This window comes from Marmota marmota, unplaced genomic scaffold (genome assembly GCF_001458135.2).
Source record: "Marmota marmota marmota unplaced genomic scaffold, marMar, whole genome shotgun sequence".
In the NCBI taxonomy this organism is placed as follows: Eukaryota; Metazoa; Chordata; class Mammalia; order Rodentia; family Sciuridae; genus Marmota; species Marmota marmota.
The window spans coordinates 26,684,864-26,703,587 of NW_025999900.1; the positions used below are offsets into that span (position 1 = coordinate 26,684,864).

An 18,724-nucleotide genomic window follows, 5' to 3' on the forward strand; every position below is an offset into this window, starting at 1 on the left:
GTGTTTGTTTTTAATTTAAGAATTATGCCAGTCAAGCAAAAACAAGACTGTGGGCTGCATTCCATATGAGAGTGATAAGTGATAGGTGTCATAGGGGTCCATGCTAGGGTCCAGATTTAGCAGAGCTTGGCAGGAGCTTGTAAAGAATAAACTGATTTGTACCTGGATCTAGGGACACCCTTTGGTATAGCATGAAGTAGGGAAGCAGGGAGGCAGGAGAGACAGCAGCTGTAGCTACAAAGAACTTGCCTTCTAGAACCATGGAAAAATATGGCAGTGATGTGAGAGAGTGACCAATGCAGATCTATGATCCAAAAAGATCTTTCTGGCTGTTGCATAGAGACTTGATTTTAAAAAGGCAAACTGAAGACAAGAAGGCCATTTAGGAGGCTGCTGTGATAATACAGGCCAGATGTATCTGCATGATCATTTTTATAATTAAAAAAAGATATGCCTTTTTTTAAATGAATGGAAGAATGAAAAAATGAAGAAAATCTTCTGTCTTTTTAGGTTTCACTTGGTGCGTGAGAACAGCGTGTGCCAGAATTTAGTTCTTTGGCTGTTCTGATGATAAATACCAGAGGTTATTAGTCAGGAGTCTCCAAATGTGAAAGACATATTGAACTGATGAACTTTTACTCCCACTGTCATTTTAAAGAGATGGTATATATACTGATGAATAAGACACTTGATGACACTTTTTCTTCACACAAAAGATTTTCGCTACCCTAAGAAAATGAAAACATGTCTTTTTTACAAGGGCAGGGGGAAGAATGTATGTCCAGTCAGAAAAGGCAAGGCTTGAAAAGCCACCTGCTACCTTCCTCAGGCCATCTCTGCCCTGCTCTACTTTGAGCTGTGCCCAGCACAACTCTACATTTTCAGATAGGCTCCTGGTAGGAAAGGAGCCATGATCATGATGCAGAGGCTGACAGTTTTTCTTCTCCACCCCATAATGCCATTCATGGAAAATGGTCAGCTGTCTTGGTCCTCAAAACATAAAATACACCTGCAAAATGCCATGTGTACCAATAACTGGACAATTTCTGTGAGTAAATACTTATTTAAGAACCTTCTGAAAACTCAACACAACATTATATAGCCATTAAAATGAAGAATAAGCAATCATATGGCAAATGTGTAGAACATGCTACAAGCAAAAAATGAAAATTCAAAACTGTATTAACAGCTGGGTGCTATAGTGCATGTCTCTAATCCCAGAGACAGGAGGCCAAGGCAGGAGGACTGCAAGTTCCAGGTCAGCCTCAGCAACTCAGTAAGATCATGTCTCTAAATGAAAAATAGAAAGGGCTGGGGATATAGCTTAGTGATAAAACATCCTCGCATTTAATCTCCCCAATATAAAAAAAAAAGTATCAACAATACAATTCTAGCTATGTAAGTAGTCCCAGTACATGGAAAAAGATACAGAAACATATAGAATCTTGACATCCTTTGTTCAAGAGCAGACTTAGAGTTATCATGATCTGTTCTTACAAAGCCAGATCTAAGTGCTTTACTTTTCTGAAACATAAAATGGAAACATTACTGACTTCTAGTTATTGTGAGAATTAGAGACAATGAATGTGAAGTATTGAAACAGTGCAAGGCAATGAATAAGGCTTAAAAAAACTCATTATAAAAATTCATTCATTTTCCCTGTTTTTCAAATGTTCTAGGTAGTAGTTGATACTTTATGTCCTGTATTTTCGAGGCCCTCTGAAGTGCCCAAGGACTAATACCAAGTCTCATTTGCTTTCTTTTCCATCCAACACAGGCTGCTCACAGGAGACACCCCAAACATAAATGCCATTATCTGAGACATGAGGAAGCACATGCCCAGGCTGAGAAGCCAATGATCTGGGTCTTCCTTTCCCTCTAAAGTGTGTCCTTGGACAAGTCATTTAACCCTCTGGGCTACTTATCTATAATCCAGGCATTTGGACTCAATATTTTCCAGTACTTAGATGTTTTGATTTTTATCTTCTTAAATCTAGGTAGTTTAAGATAGGCAACTTGAGAGAATTTTTATTTATTTTAAACCAGAGAATTTTCAAAGAGGGAAGAATCACAAAGGCCATCTAACCACTCATCTACCCCAGGGCAGCTCCATCCCTCAACCATCCCAGGCAGATGTGTCCCCTTCTATTTTTAACCATCTCCAGGGAAGTATCTTCTAACTTTTCATTGTGGATCTAGAGTACTTCTTCTCAGGATTTTAAAATCTCTGTGAAGTGCAGCATGAGTTTCCCTCTTCTTCAGATTCTATTGCCAAATCATCTCTCCAGTATAGGGACTGGAAATCAAAAGCACTGAGAGAATATGCCAACAAGATCTGCATGTCCAAATGAATGCCAGTAGAGGGGGCAGAGAGAGAAGAGGGGAGGGGAGGGGAGGGGAGGGGGGATAGTAGAGGATAGGAAAGGCAGCAGAACACAACAGACACTAGTATGGCAATATGTAAATCAATGGATGTGTAACTGATGTAATTCTGCAATCTGTATATGGGGTAAAAATGGGAGCTCATAACCCACTTGAATCAAAGTGTGAAATATGATATATCAAGAACTATGTAATGTTTTGAACAGCCAACAATAAAAAATTTAAAAAAAATAAAAAAAAAAAAGATCTGCATGTCCAATCAATCACCAAGCCCAGCCAATTTGTTTCTCCATCCTAACCTCTCCATATTGACCAACAGTGCCTTAGACTCATCATTCCTTATTAGGGGGACTATGACAGCCCCAATCATGGTCCCCTCAAAACTACACTCATTCCTTATTTTTTGCATGCCTATGGAGACCTAGACACTATAGAAAGCTTGAAGGCTATGACTGTGGACAAGATGAATGTGGTCCCTGCCCTCACAGAATTCACAGTCTAGTGAGTGAGTGGGGGAGGGGTCAAAGAAATTGAATTGTAATCAGTTGTGTCAAGGGAGTTTTGATATGAGATGTGTGCAGGAGACAAGCAAGGACTCTGGAGTTAGCCAGGGTGGATTCAAATCCTGGCTCTTCCATCATCACCATGTAACCCTGGGCAAACTATATATAATTATATTTTTCTATCCATGAATAGGAGAGAGCCTGACACATTGTAGAAGCACAATAATTGTTCTTATTCACAAAATGATCTGTCTGCCAAACAAATCTGACAAAGACTCCCTTCTTAAGACTCTCCAGTGGTTTTCCAAGGCTATGGAACAAGGTCCAGGCCCCTAGCATCACCAACGGACCCTTGAGGTTCCTCACCAGGTCAGTTCTGCATACCTGACCTGCCTTGCAATGTTCCTAAACTGCTTGAAGTTTCCATCTCACACAAGCTGAGTTGTTCCTCCAAGATTCTTTTCATGCTACGCTTCTGTCTGGCAAACCCTTCCCTGTCCTTCATGTCTTTTAAAACTCATCTCAGGTGTCATCCTTTAGGAAGTTTTCCCTGACAGTCTTTTACTCTACCAACTTCCCTTCCTGTGACATCCATAGTACCTCTGTAGAGCTCAAACCTCCAAGTACTATGTTGTATTCAAGTTATTGATAGATACATCTACTTCCCACATTTGAATTTCTTGAAAATAGAACTGTGTTTTCACTCATTTTTGGTAGGTATCCTCAGTGCCGAGGACAGTGCCTGACACATAGCATACAGCTAACAAATGGTCAGGGGAGTTAATACATGTAGATTTGTACCAAAACGTTCCACATAATTTTCAAACAGCCTACAGCATTTTGGGAGATATTGGTGCAATCATCCTTCACTTAGAAGTGGTTGATAAATGTCCCCAAATTTTACTCATTGAACACCATGTAAATGAGCTGTCATGTTCCTTCGCTTACAAAATTACTTGCCAATTACACTTAGATGATCCCAGCGTTAATTGCCATGTAAACTATACCCTGGCTGAGATAGCCCAAATCATCAATTTAACTTTACCCACTCATCATATGGTACTTACCACATAATTAAATAAATGGTCAGCCACTGCCACAATTGTGTATTTTCCCAATGAAGTGAAGTGGCTACATTTGTCATTGATTTATCAGTTATGACAATCTGTAACACACCTCCAGGTACAATCTTAGAAGCTTAAAAAAATTCAAAGAACTCTGTATGTTTGAAAAAGAAGTTCCAAATTTTTTATTAAAAAGATTCACATCATAAAATCTCTGTTTTTCTTTAAAACAAAGACACAAAGATATAAAAAACAAAACTACTCATTATTTCTAGGAAATAATTCTTTCTTCCTGAAATCTCAGATAATAAAAATTATTCCAGGCATTTGAAGTGAATTTAGCTCTTTGAGCAACTTATAATTTATTTCAAATAGTTGATTTTATGTGTGAAAAGTAGATGCATCTTACTGAGGCTGACATTCTTTTCTGATAGACTGGCTAATATCTTATGCAAGATTTAGATAGATGAGAGAGATATTGAATGCTGATGGTGGCTCTGAGTGACGGAATTTTCATCTGCTTCTCTGGATGCCGCCTCCACACCTGACACAGGTAATCACATTGACTTCTCAGCATGGCCACATTAGGCCAAATGAATTCGCAAACAGAGGTTCTGTCTAAAGGGACCATTTGACTTCCCAAACATACTGCTCAGAGGCCTTGATTGAAAAGGAGGTCAATGCTGGCCCAAATATCTCTCTACCCCCTGAGGTGGAATAATTGATGTGCAGCAGCCCCTACAGATGTGGAGTCACCAGGGTGATGGATGGATATAAGTATATTATTCACATGTACATCTGCTAATATACAGGTCCCAGTGCAAACACCAGGACTTAAGAATATTATGTGGATTTAGGACAATCCCTGAAGGACTCTAGTTCTATTAAAATTTTGTTTGGCAGCCTGGGGCAGATCTATTCCAACTCCCACAAGCTTCATGCATCTGAGAGGGAGAACCAAACCACTTTAAAAATAAATTTAATAAATTTTGTAATGTCAAGTCATTAACATCCTGTCTAGTCATATAGTCTTCATATTTTGAAACATTAACCTGTGGAATTGTATTAACCCTTGTAATATCTGTATTAATGTTGTGTGTGTGTGTGTGTGTGTGTGTATGTTTACTAAAGAGGATTAATTATATCCCAAAAAACTGAAGAAAAAATTCCCATTTTTTCTCTATAGGTTTTTCTTTTTTATTTATCAGTGTATTATAATTATATATAATAGTGGTATTCCTTATGCCATATTCATACATATACATAACATAATTTGATCAGACTCATTCCCCAGTACTTCCCCTTCCCTCCCCTCTTCCTTCCCCCATCCACCTGCTCTACTCTACTGATCTCCCTCCCATTATTATTATTATTATTACATTATATGTATGATTCATTGTGGTATATTCATACATGGACCCAGCATAATATGGCAGATTTAATTTCCCACTATTTTTCCATGCCCTCCCTTCTTTCCTCCCTCTTGATCCCCTTTTATAGGTATTTTTCTTGTCACAACTACCAGACAGTATCCAGAAAGCCCAGTGATCAGATCACTTTGGTTTGTAAATATTAGAGAAAATAACTTACAGATATACTTGGTTATCCTTTTATGATTTATAACATTAGTTAGAATTTGCTGCTGTAGTGGTTATAATGTTGCTTTTACAAGTGTTCATTCATTCATTTTAGCATATTTTTTTAGTATCTACTATGTATGAGCAAGTCTGGGTGTCAGAGGAGAACCAAAGAGACATAAGCTTTCCCTCAAGTCATGACAGCTACGAGAGAACAGTTGAGGGGTGAGTGGGGAGGTGGGGAGGATTTCAACTTCTCTAAGAATACCTGAGCTTCTCATATCACATATTCTCAGGTATCCAAAGAAGAGTATACAACTTCCTAAAATGAAAAAATAAAAGCATCTTCGCATTCAACATGTTCATTTGATCTTCACAACAACCCTAAGTAAATATGACAGGCATTTTTTCTGGCTAATGTAAAGATCTGAGATTTCTACCTATTTACCGGGTAAATTATTTTAAGATTTTAAAATTCCAGGTAACACAGTGGATAACCAGGATCTGTGCATGGGGTACACAGGATGAAAGATAGAAGGTGACTGTACCTAGCTCATGTGACTTTCTTGTCCAAACACAACATTCTCTGGCCTGTGCATGAACACCTAGTACAAGGCTCATTTGCAAACTTTTTCAAGGCTTAATATACCATTGCCCTAATTAGGAAGTGTTTAATAAATATAGTATCTCCCTGGCATCTAGTTAAAAAGTCATCACTCCAGGAACTCAGGAGCTGAGGCAAGAGGATTGCAAATTTGAGGCCACCCTCAATAACTCAGTGAGAACCTCAACAACTTAGGGAGATCCTGTCTCAAGATAAAAAATAAAAAGGTCTGAGGATGTAGCTCAGCAGTAAAGTGCCCCTGGGTTTAATCCCCAGTGCAAAACAAAGTCATTAATTCCTTAAAAAAAAAAAAAAAAAAACATAAAGCTATATATCAGTAAACTGTCTGGGCACCAATAATTTTCAAACGATTAAAACTGCTGGATGTTATGGCCCAACAGTCCTTAAACTCAGGTAGAAAATGAATTTCTGAGGTGCTTAAAGCAGTGCAGGGATCCTTTTTTAAAGAAATGGAAAAATAATACTATTTGTCTCCTAGATGTACAGAATTGATTATACGAGCAAAGGTATGTGGTCTAGGACTTTCACATGTCCAAAAGGAGCCTTCTACCACACCCACTCCCCACCTCTCCCAACACATCAGTCTCAAAATGCATGCATGCTATAAATTCCTGACAGACCCTTCTATCTCTATCCACCAAAGCTAATAACTCAAGGCTGTGGGTTCAGTATTTCAAATTCCCTAAAGAAAAGTAATATTGCTGTTCCCTTCAAAACTCTCACCTTAAACTCATGGGAATCAAAGCGGACAGACAGTTCACTAACGCTTTTTGTGGTGCTAGGGATTGAACCCAGGGCCTTATGCATGTGAGGCAAGCACTCTACCAACTGAGCTATGTCCCCAGCCTGGCAAATGGAACTTTAAAGGTCCTGTGATGGCACCAGCCTGCTCATGTTGGCTGAGGGAGGTGGAAGGCAGGTTGGCCACACAACTCTGGCTTTTGAAGTCTGACTGTCTTACAGTAGCCGAGTAGCACCATGCATATGGCTACTGCTGTTCTTGCGAAGCTCAACTTGCTTAGGCCATGCTTGTCTATCATCTCATCAGGGAAAGGGAGGTGAGAGAGGTGGGCACCAGGAAGTGGAAAAAAGAAAACTGTATCATCTCTTAACTTCAAGCAATGAAACATGGAGCAAAAGTGAAGACAGAAGGATACACAAAAGAAAACAGCCTCAAGTATTTTTGAAAGTTTTCTTATATGGCTAAAAATTCTGTGAGAAGTATTTTTTTGTTAATGATACATATGAAAATTATTTAATCATAAATGTAATATAAATATCTATATTGGATGACAATTGTGCACAAATATTTTTGCTGAGGATTTTGTTAGCCAGGCCTTTAAAAATAATAAATACTCAGGGTAATAACACAATAAGGAAAAATTGTCAAACACTTCATGGGTACAAAAATAATGGATTTTTGTGCTGCGCTGCCACCCTGTGGCAACCAACTCAAATTGCAGGTATTAATCCTAAAATGAACAAAAAAGTTCAGAGGTGTGCTTTTACAAGTCCACCCCTGTAAACATGGACCAAAACACATACACATACAAATGTGGATCCTACTCACTTTTAAGGACATGGAGTAATAGTTGTCTACAGAGTGTGACAGACTCTCATTGCATGGAGTCCCTGAGTTGTTGCTATAGACAGACACTAACAGGATCAAGAGCAGACTCTCAAATGGTGTAAAAATAATAAAACTAATATGGATGTTCATGGAGTATTACTTGCAAAGTCATAAATAAGTAGAAAGCTTAAATTCCCATCATTGTAGGAAAGAATAACACAATAAGTTAATTAACACAACGATTAATTAAGAATTAATAACAACACAATAAAATACTAAAGAACTTCTAAAACATACAGATCATCATATTCTTATGGAAAGATATTTGAGATATTCTTAGGTTCAGAAAGCAAACTGTTGAATAGTACATCTAAAATAAATTTAAAAATCCTTGAAATGTATGCTTTTACATAAAAAGGTTCAAAATTGTTTACATTTGCTACCCAGGGGAGGGTAAAGCTTTTACCCTTAGGGAGGGTAAAGCTTTTACTTCTAATTTTATGCTCTTTTATATGGTTTTATTTTTTGTGTGTGTTTTTAGTGAGTAGAATGTAATGTTTTTCTTTAACTGGAATCAAATAATTTCAGTAGTTTTATGAAAGAAAAAGTTTTCTCCACCTTAAACACATGCCCCTTTGTACTCACTGTACTCTAAGGACATCTGCCCCTTCTTTTCCATGAAAATACTATTGGTAATGTTCACACCACCTGGTTTCACACACTCACTCCCTAGAACTGCTCTTGAGCCTCAGTCCCACTCCACACCCACTGCAGCTCTCAGCGACGACTATATTCTTAGCTACATACAAATCTTACCCAAACTAATGTCCAATGCAGGGCAGTGGGCATTAGCAGCTTTGGAGGAGACAAGGGAAAATGGAATACATGTTGGTCATGATATTTCTCACCAGATAAGAGTGGCCTCAAAAAGAGAGGTGTTGACTTGTCTGATTTGTCACCTTCTCTCATTTGCCCCTGTTTCCCTATTCTCACTTTCCTCACCTAACATTGGCTCACATGCTGTCCACATTTCCTACCGCTCAATCATTCTTTAATCTACTCATTCAAGTATGGCCACCCTCATCGTAAGCTTGTTTCTTCCACACGTAAGTAAGAAAACTTTCCTGCTCTTTCCAGGACTGGAATACAAGTGTGCTTTTGCCAAGGGTAGAAACCTGTTACATGTTTATCAGACTGGCTTTTTAGATCTATCTAACCCTGGATTCCTCAAACTGTTAAGCTACCTGTGTTCTTTTAGAACAGAACCACTATAATATGTCTTTTAAAAATATTTCTATTCACATTATAGACAGTTGATTAATTAGTATTAATATTTTAAAAGTTCCTGTAAATATGGAAACAAAAGACCAAAGAACAAACAAATGGGTTCATAAAATGAGCAGATAGTCTTCAAAAAGGAAATGCATGTGACTCCTAAAAATATGAAGAGATACTCACCTCTATTTAAAACATAAGAAATACACACTGTTTAAAATTCAATAAGATGCCATTTTTAACTATCATGGTAACTAAGTTCAACCAATACTTTGGATAGCAAGAATGTGCAGCAACAGACATTCTCATGCAATGCTGAGTACAAACTCACATAATCTCTATCACAGAGTTTAGCAAAATATGAAAATTTTAAATGTACATAATATTTTTATTAATTTTTATTTATATATGATAGAAGAATGCATTATAATTCATATTATACATAGAGCACAAATTTTTCATATCTCTGGTTGTATACAAGGTATATTCACACCAATTCCTGTCTTCATACATGTACTTTGGATAATGATGTCCATCACATTCCACTATCATTTCTAATACCATGCCCCCTCCCTTCCCCTCCCACCCCTCTGCCCTATCTAGAGTTTGTCTGTTCCTCCCATGCTCCCCCTCCCTACCCACTATGAATCAGCCTCCTTATATCAGAGAAAATATTCAGCATTTGATTTTTTGGGATTGGTTAACTTCACTTAGCTTTATCNNTATATATATATATATATATATATATATATATATCACGTTTTTTGAATTTTTTAATTTCATCATCACTAGCAATTAGAGAAATGCAAATCAAAACAACTCTAAGATTTCATCTCACTCCAGTCAGAATGGCAGCTGTTATGAAGACAAACAACAATAAGTGTTGGCAAGGATGTGGGGGAAAAGGTACACTTACACACTGCTGGTAGGACTGCAAATTGGTGCAGCCAATCTGGAAAGCAGTATGGAGATTCCTTGGAAAATTGGGAATGAAACCACCATTTGACCCAGCTATCCCTCTCTTCAGTCTATAGCCAAAGGACTTAAAAACAGCATACTACAGGGACATAGCCACATCAATGTTTTTAGTAGTTAAACAATAGTTAAACTGTAGAACCAACCTAGATGCCCTTCAGTAGATGAATGGATATGTGCATAATGTTTCATCCAGAAATTTCACATGTACAGTATTCTAAGGGTATATGTATACTATGTAAGATGATGAATTTCAAAGCATATGCACTAAAGCATCATTTGTAATAGGAAAAAAGATTACAAAAACAACCTAAATTTCTAGCATAAAAGATTGCTTAAATAAGTTATGACATATTCATAAAAGGGAATACTGTACAGCCATTCAAAAGGAGGTAGTTCTATGTTTACTGAGTTTTCACTACTGCTAATATTAACTGAGGGAACAAAGAACATATATGCATTTATTTTTAAATACTTGGAAAAACTTTGAAATGATATAAAGAAATAAGGAGTAGTGGTTGCTTCAAGGGAGAACTGGTACCTGAGAGAACATGGTTAAGGGGGAGACTGACCTTCAACATCTTACTGCTTTGCCTTATTTACTCTTTGAATTCTATTGTCATATCTACACACAGTCAGTCAAAAAACATTTTTAAAACTGAAAACTGTCTACCTGTACTAGTACATCAAATACTATACTCAAATCCATTTTCTATCATGTCCATAATTATTCTCTTTTAAGCCCTGAACTTCACCTAGTTAATTATGTCAAGCTGATTTTATTCCCATAGCATTTATGGTTGATTCATGTCACTCTCCTGTTTTACAATAAAACAGACCTTCAGTGAGTCCCTATTTCCTCCAGATAAAAACTCAATCTGTGAAAAAATCATTCAATTTCCTTTACCATCAGCCCCAACCTGCAAGATTCCAACCTAGTCTAGGTCACACCAGATGGCTCAACACACCTACCTCACCTAGCCTATAAAATTTCCTCCCATTTTCTCTCCTCTTGTCTCTACCTACCAAAATTTTACATGTCCTTTGAGGTCTACATCAAACTACTCTTTGAATCTTCTCTATTCCCAGGAATAACAAATAAAAAATTTCCTCCATACTCCTAAGAGTGCTTCATTTATCCTACAAAAAGTCCTGAACAGAATATTATATTAGCAATTAAAGGGTCTATATACATACGATCTATGATTTCCTGCCTTAGATTAAAAATCCCTGAAAGAAAGAAACTAAGTTTATTTACCATGTATTCCTAACAACTAAATAACTTCCTGGCAATCACAGTTGCTTGAAATAGATAAACTGGAATTCATAGTCACATTTCCTTCCACTTTTCTCATTCATCAAACTCCATTAATAATGTGGTTTCTCTAAGACTAATTCTATGTGGTTGGTTAAGGTTTGCCTATTAAAACATATGCTGCCTATAAAAATTTACTCCCCAAGTTTAAGAGGGGCCCTGCGGTTGTTTTTTTTTTTTTTTTTTTTTTTTTTTCCTAAATCTTGGCACAACTGTCTGGTGTTGATTTGACTTCACTTTCTCTCACCAGACACTCTGATTGGCTCTAGGTAAGTGAATTTTTGATTTGTTTTCCAGGGACTGATTGTATATGCTCTAGTGGTCATTGGGTGAGCAAGGCATGTGTGAAAACAATTTGGGAGATCAGAATTATCAATTCAGGAGCAAATGGATATGAAATGGAAGCTCTAGAAAGGTGATTGCTGGCCTGATCTGCTGCTTTGCTCTTAAGCACTCTAATTCTGAAGATCCTCTTAAAAGATAAAAATTAATAAACTCTCTTAAGAGAAAAAATCTAAAGATAGTTCTGCTCAAATGTGATCAGTCAAAAAGATTGTGGGGAAAACAGCTTAAACATCCATCAGCATGTGAATAGATACACCATTGTACATCCATGTAATGGACTACTACTCAGCAATAAAAAGGAATGCAACTGACAAGAGAAACACAACATATCTCAAAATAAGTATGTTGAACGAAGGAAACCAGACCTCTTCCCTTCAAAAAGAATGCATATGTTTGTTTCACTCACATAAAATTCTAGAAAATACAAATCCAATAGTGATATAAAGCAGATCAGTGATTGCTGAGGAATGGAAAGTGAAGGAGAGAGGAATTACAAAGAGTCATGAAGAATCTTTTGTGGGTGTATGAGTGTGTTCATTACCTTGATTATAGTAATGATTTCATGGGCATATATGATTTGCAGGTTGTCAAAACATAATATTGTATACTTAAAAGTATACCATTTATGACAACTGTACCTCCATAAAGCTGTTTTTAAAAGTAGTAGAAAGACAGAGGTGAGGGAAGAAACAGAGAACTGAGTCTATTCAAGAATAGACCAATATAATGCTATTTTAGAAGTAATTTTCAAAGAAGGATTGTTCGATACCCCCCAAAATACACTTCCAAAATGACATTTTCTTGAAATGTCATTTTCTAAGAAGATAGGAATTACAGTTTTGAAAGGAGCAGCCAGGTTTCAAGCAGAAGATTAATTATCATGGAAAATCATTGATGTATAATTGCAATTTCACAGTATTTCTTACTGTTAAAATAAAGCTCCTTCATATCTCTCATAAAATTATTATAAAGCTTTAATTGATTTGTGTTGGTGAAAACCCTTGGTTACCATCATGGAAAATAATTGAATCAAATATCAAAATATAAATGTACAACTTTTGTTATGATTTTTATATTTGTTTTTCTTTACAATTAATATTACAGGGTGCCAGCTATTATACTAGGGTAGATTCTCACTCTATGGGATTGTGCCTCTCTTCATTTAATGTTAAGTTATAGAATCTATAAAGTCATTTAAATAAACGTGTAGCTATCTCTACTATTGGATAACCTTGCAAATACCACTTACCCACTTGTTAGAAGCAAAAGTCATTTACATAGGATGTAAGGAATATAAATCTCTAGGCTTACTTATATATTTGCTTTTAAGGGAAGGTAAACTTTCTTTGCCTTCTCTTTGAGAATAACAATATTAATTCAGCATGACAGCAAGGATATGCAATAAAAATATAAATGACAATAATGGTCAGAAGGACAATATAGACACACAGAGACAGAAAAACAGTCTGTTTGAAGGATTTTTGAGCCACAGGCTATGTCTAGAGTAATTAACAGCATGAACAGTAACTATTAATGATTTTTTTTTTTTTGGCAGTTCTGGGGATCAAACCCAGAGGCTGTTGTATGCTAGGCAGGTGCTCTACCACTGAGATACATCCTAGCCCATGACTGTCCTTAAGTGTTACTTAGTAGCAGTCCACACACTCTAGGGCTTTAGCAACTGTCAGGCATCGTTACTCATAATTTCAAAAGTGAAATTTGTGATTGCGACTTAATATCCAGTGGTCATAGTCTCTTACTATTTGAAAAGCCAAGGAAGAGAAGATATTCCTAAATTGTCTCTATTCCCACCAACATAATCAGAAATGATCAAGGAGAAAACTCGTCAAAGAAAGTGTTCAATCATTAGGCAGAAACAAGGCTATTCTGAAGAGAACTATCTTAAGAAGGATCTTCTGCTATGTTTCTCCAGTATAGCGATCCATAGCAAAGTAAATAATGATTTTCACGTTTTGGATGAGAATGTCATTATGAGGCAGATACAGATGCCTATAACTCACCTTAAAACATGCTGCAATTTATAAGGATAGATAGAATAACAGTAGTCACTAGGCATGTGGCAATTTAAATTCAAATGTAGTCAACTAAAATTAAAAATTCATTTCCTCAGGTGCACTAGTCACATTTCAAGCTCACAGCAGACGCATGTAGCTAGAGGTACCTGTACAGGACAGTGCGATATAAAATAATCCCTCATCACAGACAATTCTAGTGGACAGCTTTGGGATAGAATGAGACAGAGTCTAACACAAGGATACCAAATAAGGATCTCTGGAGTACTGGAGTTGAGAATGGGAGCACACACTGGTTTAAAGGGGTGTATCACTCAACTCCTAAAGCAGAAGGAGCTCTTGGCTCAGCCTCTCCTAGCCTGGCTTTCAATAAGTAACCTAGAGTTAAAGTGCTCTTTATGCCCCCATGCCCTCTGGGACCTCAAAAACTAAATGTGTGTTTTCCATAAAATATTAAATCAAGAAAATTAAGACAGCACACTTAATGTGAAATAAAGTTCATATACTCCTGTTTAAACACAGATTAGAATTTCTGTCAGAACAATGCCAGTGAAAAGTTGACATTCTAATTAATACAATTTACATTATAAAGCACTGAATATCTTTATCTTGCTATTATGAAATGCCCTCTTTTTAAAAAAAAATTGGAACTGTACTCAACAGGGAATTGAATACTAAGGGCACTATTTAAAAATACATGTACAAGAGAGGCAGTTGGGGTCACTGGCATTTTTACACACTATCAACTCAGGTCTCCAAAAAGGGAAGCAATATGCTCATCCTCTGCCACACATTTTGTCATTTTTATCATCCATACAGCTATCTGCATGCAGCAAGAGGATTTTGAGGCTTTCTTGCAACAATATAAACATGCTGCAAAACACAAACACATAAACACTAAGACATTTTCTTTCTCTTGCTCTCCTCTCTTTTCTCCCTCTCACAGTCTCTCCCTTCTGTCTCCCACTTAACATCACAGACAGCAGTTCTGCAGCCCTGTGAACACACACATATGTAGGACTCCCACACGGTGTTCACCCGATCCAAATTCTGAGTTTGTAAGAGGGGCAGAAAATCAACCCCACAGTTGAGTACCCAAGGATTCGTGTTCATTGCCTTTGTCAATTTTATGCTATCAGTGAGGGGAATGAAGATGAGACCCTTAAAGCTTGGATTTTCATTTCCTGTGACAACGTGCTTTTTCTTCATGCTTTATCACTCTCTACTACTTGGTTTCCGCCCCTTCATAATTGATATCGGCCATTTGAAGCATTCAGTAAAAACCTCATGAGGTTCACCAAATGTCCCCCAGTCTATAATTCTTGCTTTTAACATACTCAGAAACATATTCATCCAAGTGTATTTCACTTCTCCTCCATGGTTTTCTCTGTGCACAGGGACGGGTATAATGGCAGTTGTATTAATTATCTGCTGAAAAATCCACATAGCAGCAAAAATGATGGAGATCATTGTTTTAAATATTTTATTAAAATAACCCAGTGTAGAACAGATAAAGTAGATCCTCTTGATAATGAGAGGCTCATTAATTTTACAAGAATTCTAGAAAGCTTAGAATGGTCATCAAAATTGTCTTTCATTAATCTGTTTTTTTAAGAGGAAAACCTTTGATTGTCACTTGAGAGAGCAAGGCACTAGTAAAATTTTCTAAGGTATTTTTAAATAGTTATTTACCCTTCTGGAAAAAAAATTTTAAAAATTCTAAATTTCATAATATTACTTGAAACACCTATAAATCTTCAGCTTTTGTAGTTTACCCCATTAGAATTTGGTTTCACTAGCATGTAATGACTATTACATGCTATTTTAAATAGACAAACAAGCAGCACATTAACGTCCTTCAATTACTGATAATAAGAATACAATCTTGCCTACCAAGTGTGTCTCCAGGTACAGTTTGAGGCCATCCGTCTCTGCTTTAGGGGGAGTCCAATTCTCAGTGGTTTCCATGGCTTCATTTAACCAATGAATAAATTCATCCAGCTTGTTGACAAACCCCTTATGAGAGAAAATAAAAGGGCAAAAAGAAAAAGAAAGGCATATTAGTTATTTTTTAAGCCAAACTTAAAAATTCCAAACTTCACCCGTGATGAAAAGTGATGAAAGTGATACCACTTCACACCCACCCTAGCGCCATTTTTGCTGTGATGAGATTTCTACTATTCCTGGCCCTGAAATCTCTCCAAATAGGAAAACAAAAACAAATTTTTAAAACATGTTCTTTCATTTCCCCCTCCCCCTTAGGAACACTTTCCTGAAGAATCTGGATTGGATTGTGGGGTATCACTGCATAGGTGACCTCAAAACATCAAAACATTTTTGGTGTCTGTCAAGTATCACCTTGCCAGAAAGTCAGATCAGATGTTTTAGGAAAGCCCACTGAGTTTAGGTGATAAAAGCATTCTTATAAGGATGGTGTTCTTTACTCAGAGGCCTATGGAGTTGAGTTGCCTTTGCTGAACTAGAAATATATTCTGAAATCACATAAGCACTTGGACAAGCTCTATCCGCGGTCCAAAGGTCTGGCTGAGCCTGGGTGCTAATAAAAATGGAAGAGAAGAAGAGTAAGGCCGATGAACAAACACAACCACCTGACTCTGGGTATGTCTGGACATAAATATTCTTGTCTAGCAAGCACAAATCACAATAATCTTGCAATTTTTCAAATAGTGGCTATAAAATTTTATTGACCATTTAAAAGAACACATCTGTAGAAACGAAAAATATTTTGAAGAAATGAAAGACCAGCTACAAACCTAAGCAAAGGCATGGGGCTTAGCGTCTGCTTTCCATGTCTAGGTAAACAGCACCACCTGGAGGTCATAATGAGCAAGGGCAGGCTGCCACACTTTTAAGCTTGGGATGCTATTTCCCCATTAAACTAACTCCTTCAAGTTTGCCTTTTTATTAATTTTGACTAATATCTTTAATGCATAACTGGGCTATCCTGAAACCAAAGTGAGAATAGCGAAAATTCATTTTCTTTTATCATGCCTCTCAGAAGCTATGTTTTGCTGTTTAGCATTCTACTAGATAATTCTTTAAGGTTCATAATCCTTTAATTTGTGCAATTGATTTGTCTCAAAAGAATTATTAGAAAAATAAATATGGGATCAAGGAGGGTTATAAATAGAAAGGCAGAAAAATAACACTTAGAAACATTCCTATCTATTAGAGGACAAAGCAGAGATGTGGACAGAGGCCCAAGGAATCAGATCATACCGTCCCACGTCCTGTCCATAGTTTCATATTGTCAACCTAAATGGAGCTCAGTATTTTACCACATAGGGTAGTATGTCATGTATTTTCCCCATATTCTATAAATGCTAGCAAAAGCTTTCTATATTGAAATGTCCCTACTGTGTCAAGACTCAGAGGACACAGGTGACACATTACTAAGATTTCACAAATGAAAGGGTTTTTAAAGTGTTTTAAAAATCTATCCTAATCAGGTAGTTTGGTAAAGCCAATAAGAAATATCATATTAGAAACAGTTTAATCAGAAACTGTGACCTAGACAATTGCAATTGGATGATTTTGCATGAGGTAGTTCAATGCATCAATCCTGGCCTCCAAACCTAAACTAATGATATTAATGAGGCTTCCTTTAAATATTATTCAGAAGAGTTTCTTCTAGATGAGGTAAAAGCGTACTACAGAGAACATTTCATGAATTTCACACCTACATTCCCTTACAAAATATATTTCTAATGATCCACAAAATCAACATTTTTCTAGTTTCTTCATATTACAAGTTTTTCTAAATGCTAGTAATCTATGCCAAATAATTCATTTTGCCCTTTCTCATATATTTTAGATATCAGTTTTTCAGCTTCTTCTCCTTTCCTGCATTTTCATAAATTTAAGAGTTGCTTTGTTTTTCATTTCCTCCCCAATACTTGACTCTTAATGTAGAAGTTACACATATCCACATTCAGTCTTCTCAAGAGAGCTTTCCACCTGTTCAACATGATATTCCCCAAACTCCTTTTTCTGATAGACTACCTAGGACTTAGAATATTTCACAAATTCATATCTGACTTGATGATTATCATGAAGCCCTTCAGATGTTTACATTAAGTTTATGAAAAGTAGAGACAGAGACTATTAAAACTCAAGTCCTAACTCTTGATACTCTCATAATGGAATTTTCATAAAAAATCGAGACCCTTTGTTGAACAGATGGGCTTACAGAAATACTACCATCTATAGAAGTTTATCAGCAAAGCAGATGGTTGATGACTGTGAGGTGAAAATAGTATTTTATAGTACTTACAGTACTGGCCACATTTTTACTATTGAATTTGGGCTTGAGTTGCTATATCTGTGTAAACAATTGGTTTTGGGGGAAAAATTAAGTCAGGAAGTCAATTATTTTGGAAAGGACTGATTAAATCCAAGAAGACAAATAGCAAGAGATAGTTTGTGAAATATAAGCAATAACAGACTATTAATTACTTTATTTCTCTCTGAAAAACAAATCAATGAGAGAGTACCTAAATGGATAGGTGACTCATTATAAAATGTTATTCTTAGCCAAGGATTATTAAACAATGTGTATCATATTTCCTAAAAGAACCATGATTACATAGGTAGCTGCAATTTTTGAGGTGTATATTAGGCAAAATGCATGGGAACTGGGAAAACTTTTATGGATGATCTCTCTGTAGCCCAGCGTAACAGAAAAACTGTTTGTTTGTCTGGTGTCAAAGAAACAAGGGCGAGGGGGACCCAACATGGCGGCCGGCGAGGAGGCAGCACTTTCAGTATCTCCACATTAACGGGATCAGAGAGACCCATTAATATGCCTAGATTCTACCTGCTGAGGAACTTCTAGCAAAATTTCGCTGAAAGGAGACCTGCCGGGAATTATTAAGTTTATTAGAGGTGACAGTTTGTCCCAGATGAGTGAATCTCGGCCACGCAGCGCAGAGGTCCAGTCCTGCCGGCCGCCGCCAAACGGCTGCTGCCCACCCGTTGCGGTGAACGTTCGAACGGCCGCCCACCCGGCTCTGCGAACGGCCCCGCCCCCACGGCGAACA

General features: G+C 36.9%; 1 protein-coding gene across 1 annotated transcript in view; it reads right to left on the minus strand.

Annotated features, from left to right (window-relative positions):
- The window catches only part of Akap6 (A-kinase anchoring protein 6), a 516,193-nt gene that overhangs the window by 219,977 nt on the left and 277,492 nt on the right, over positions 1-18,724 (minus strand). The window contains exon 6 of the mRNA XM_048798442.1: positions 15,558-15,680. Within this exon, the coding sequence (XP_048654399.1) occupies positions 15,558-15,680 (123 nt within the window). The remainder of the gene's footprint in view (positions 1-15,557; positions 15,681-18,724) is intronic.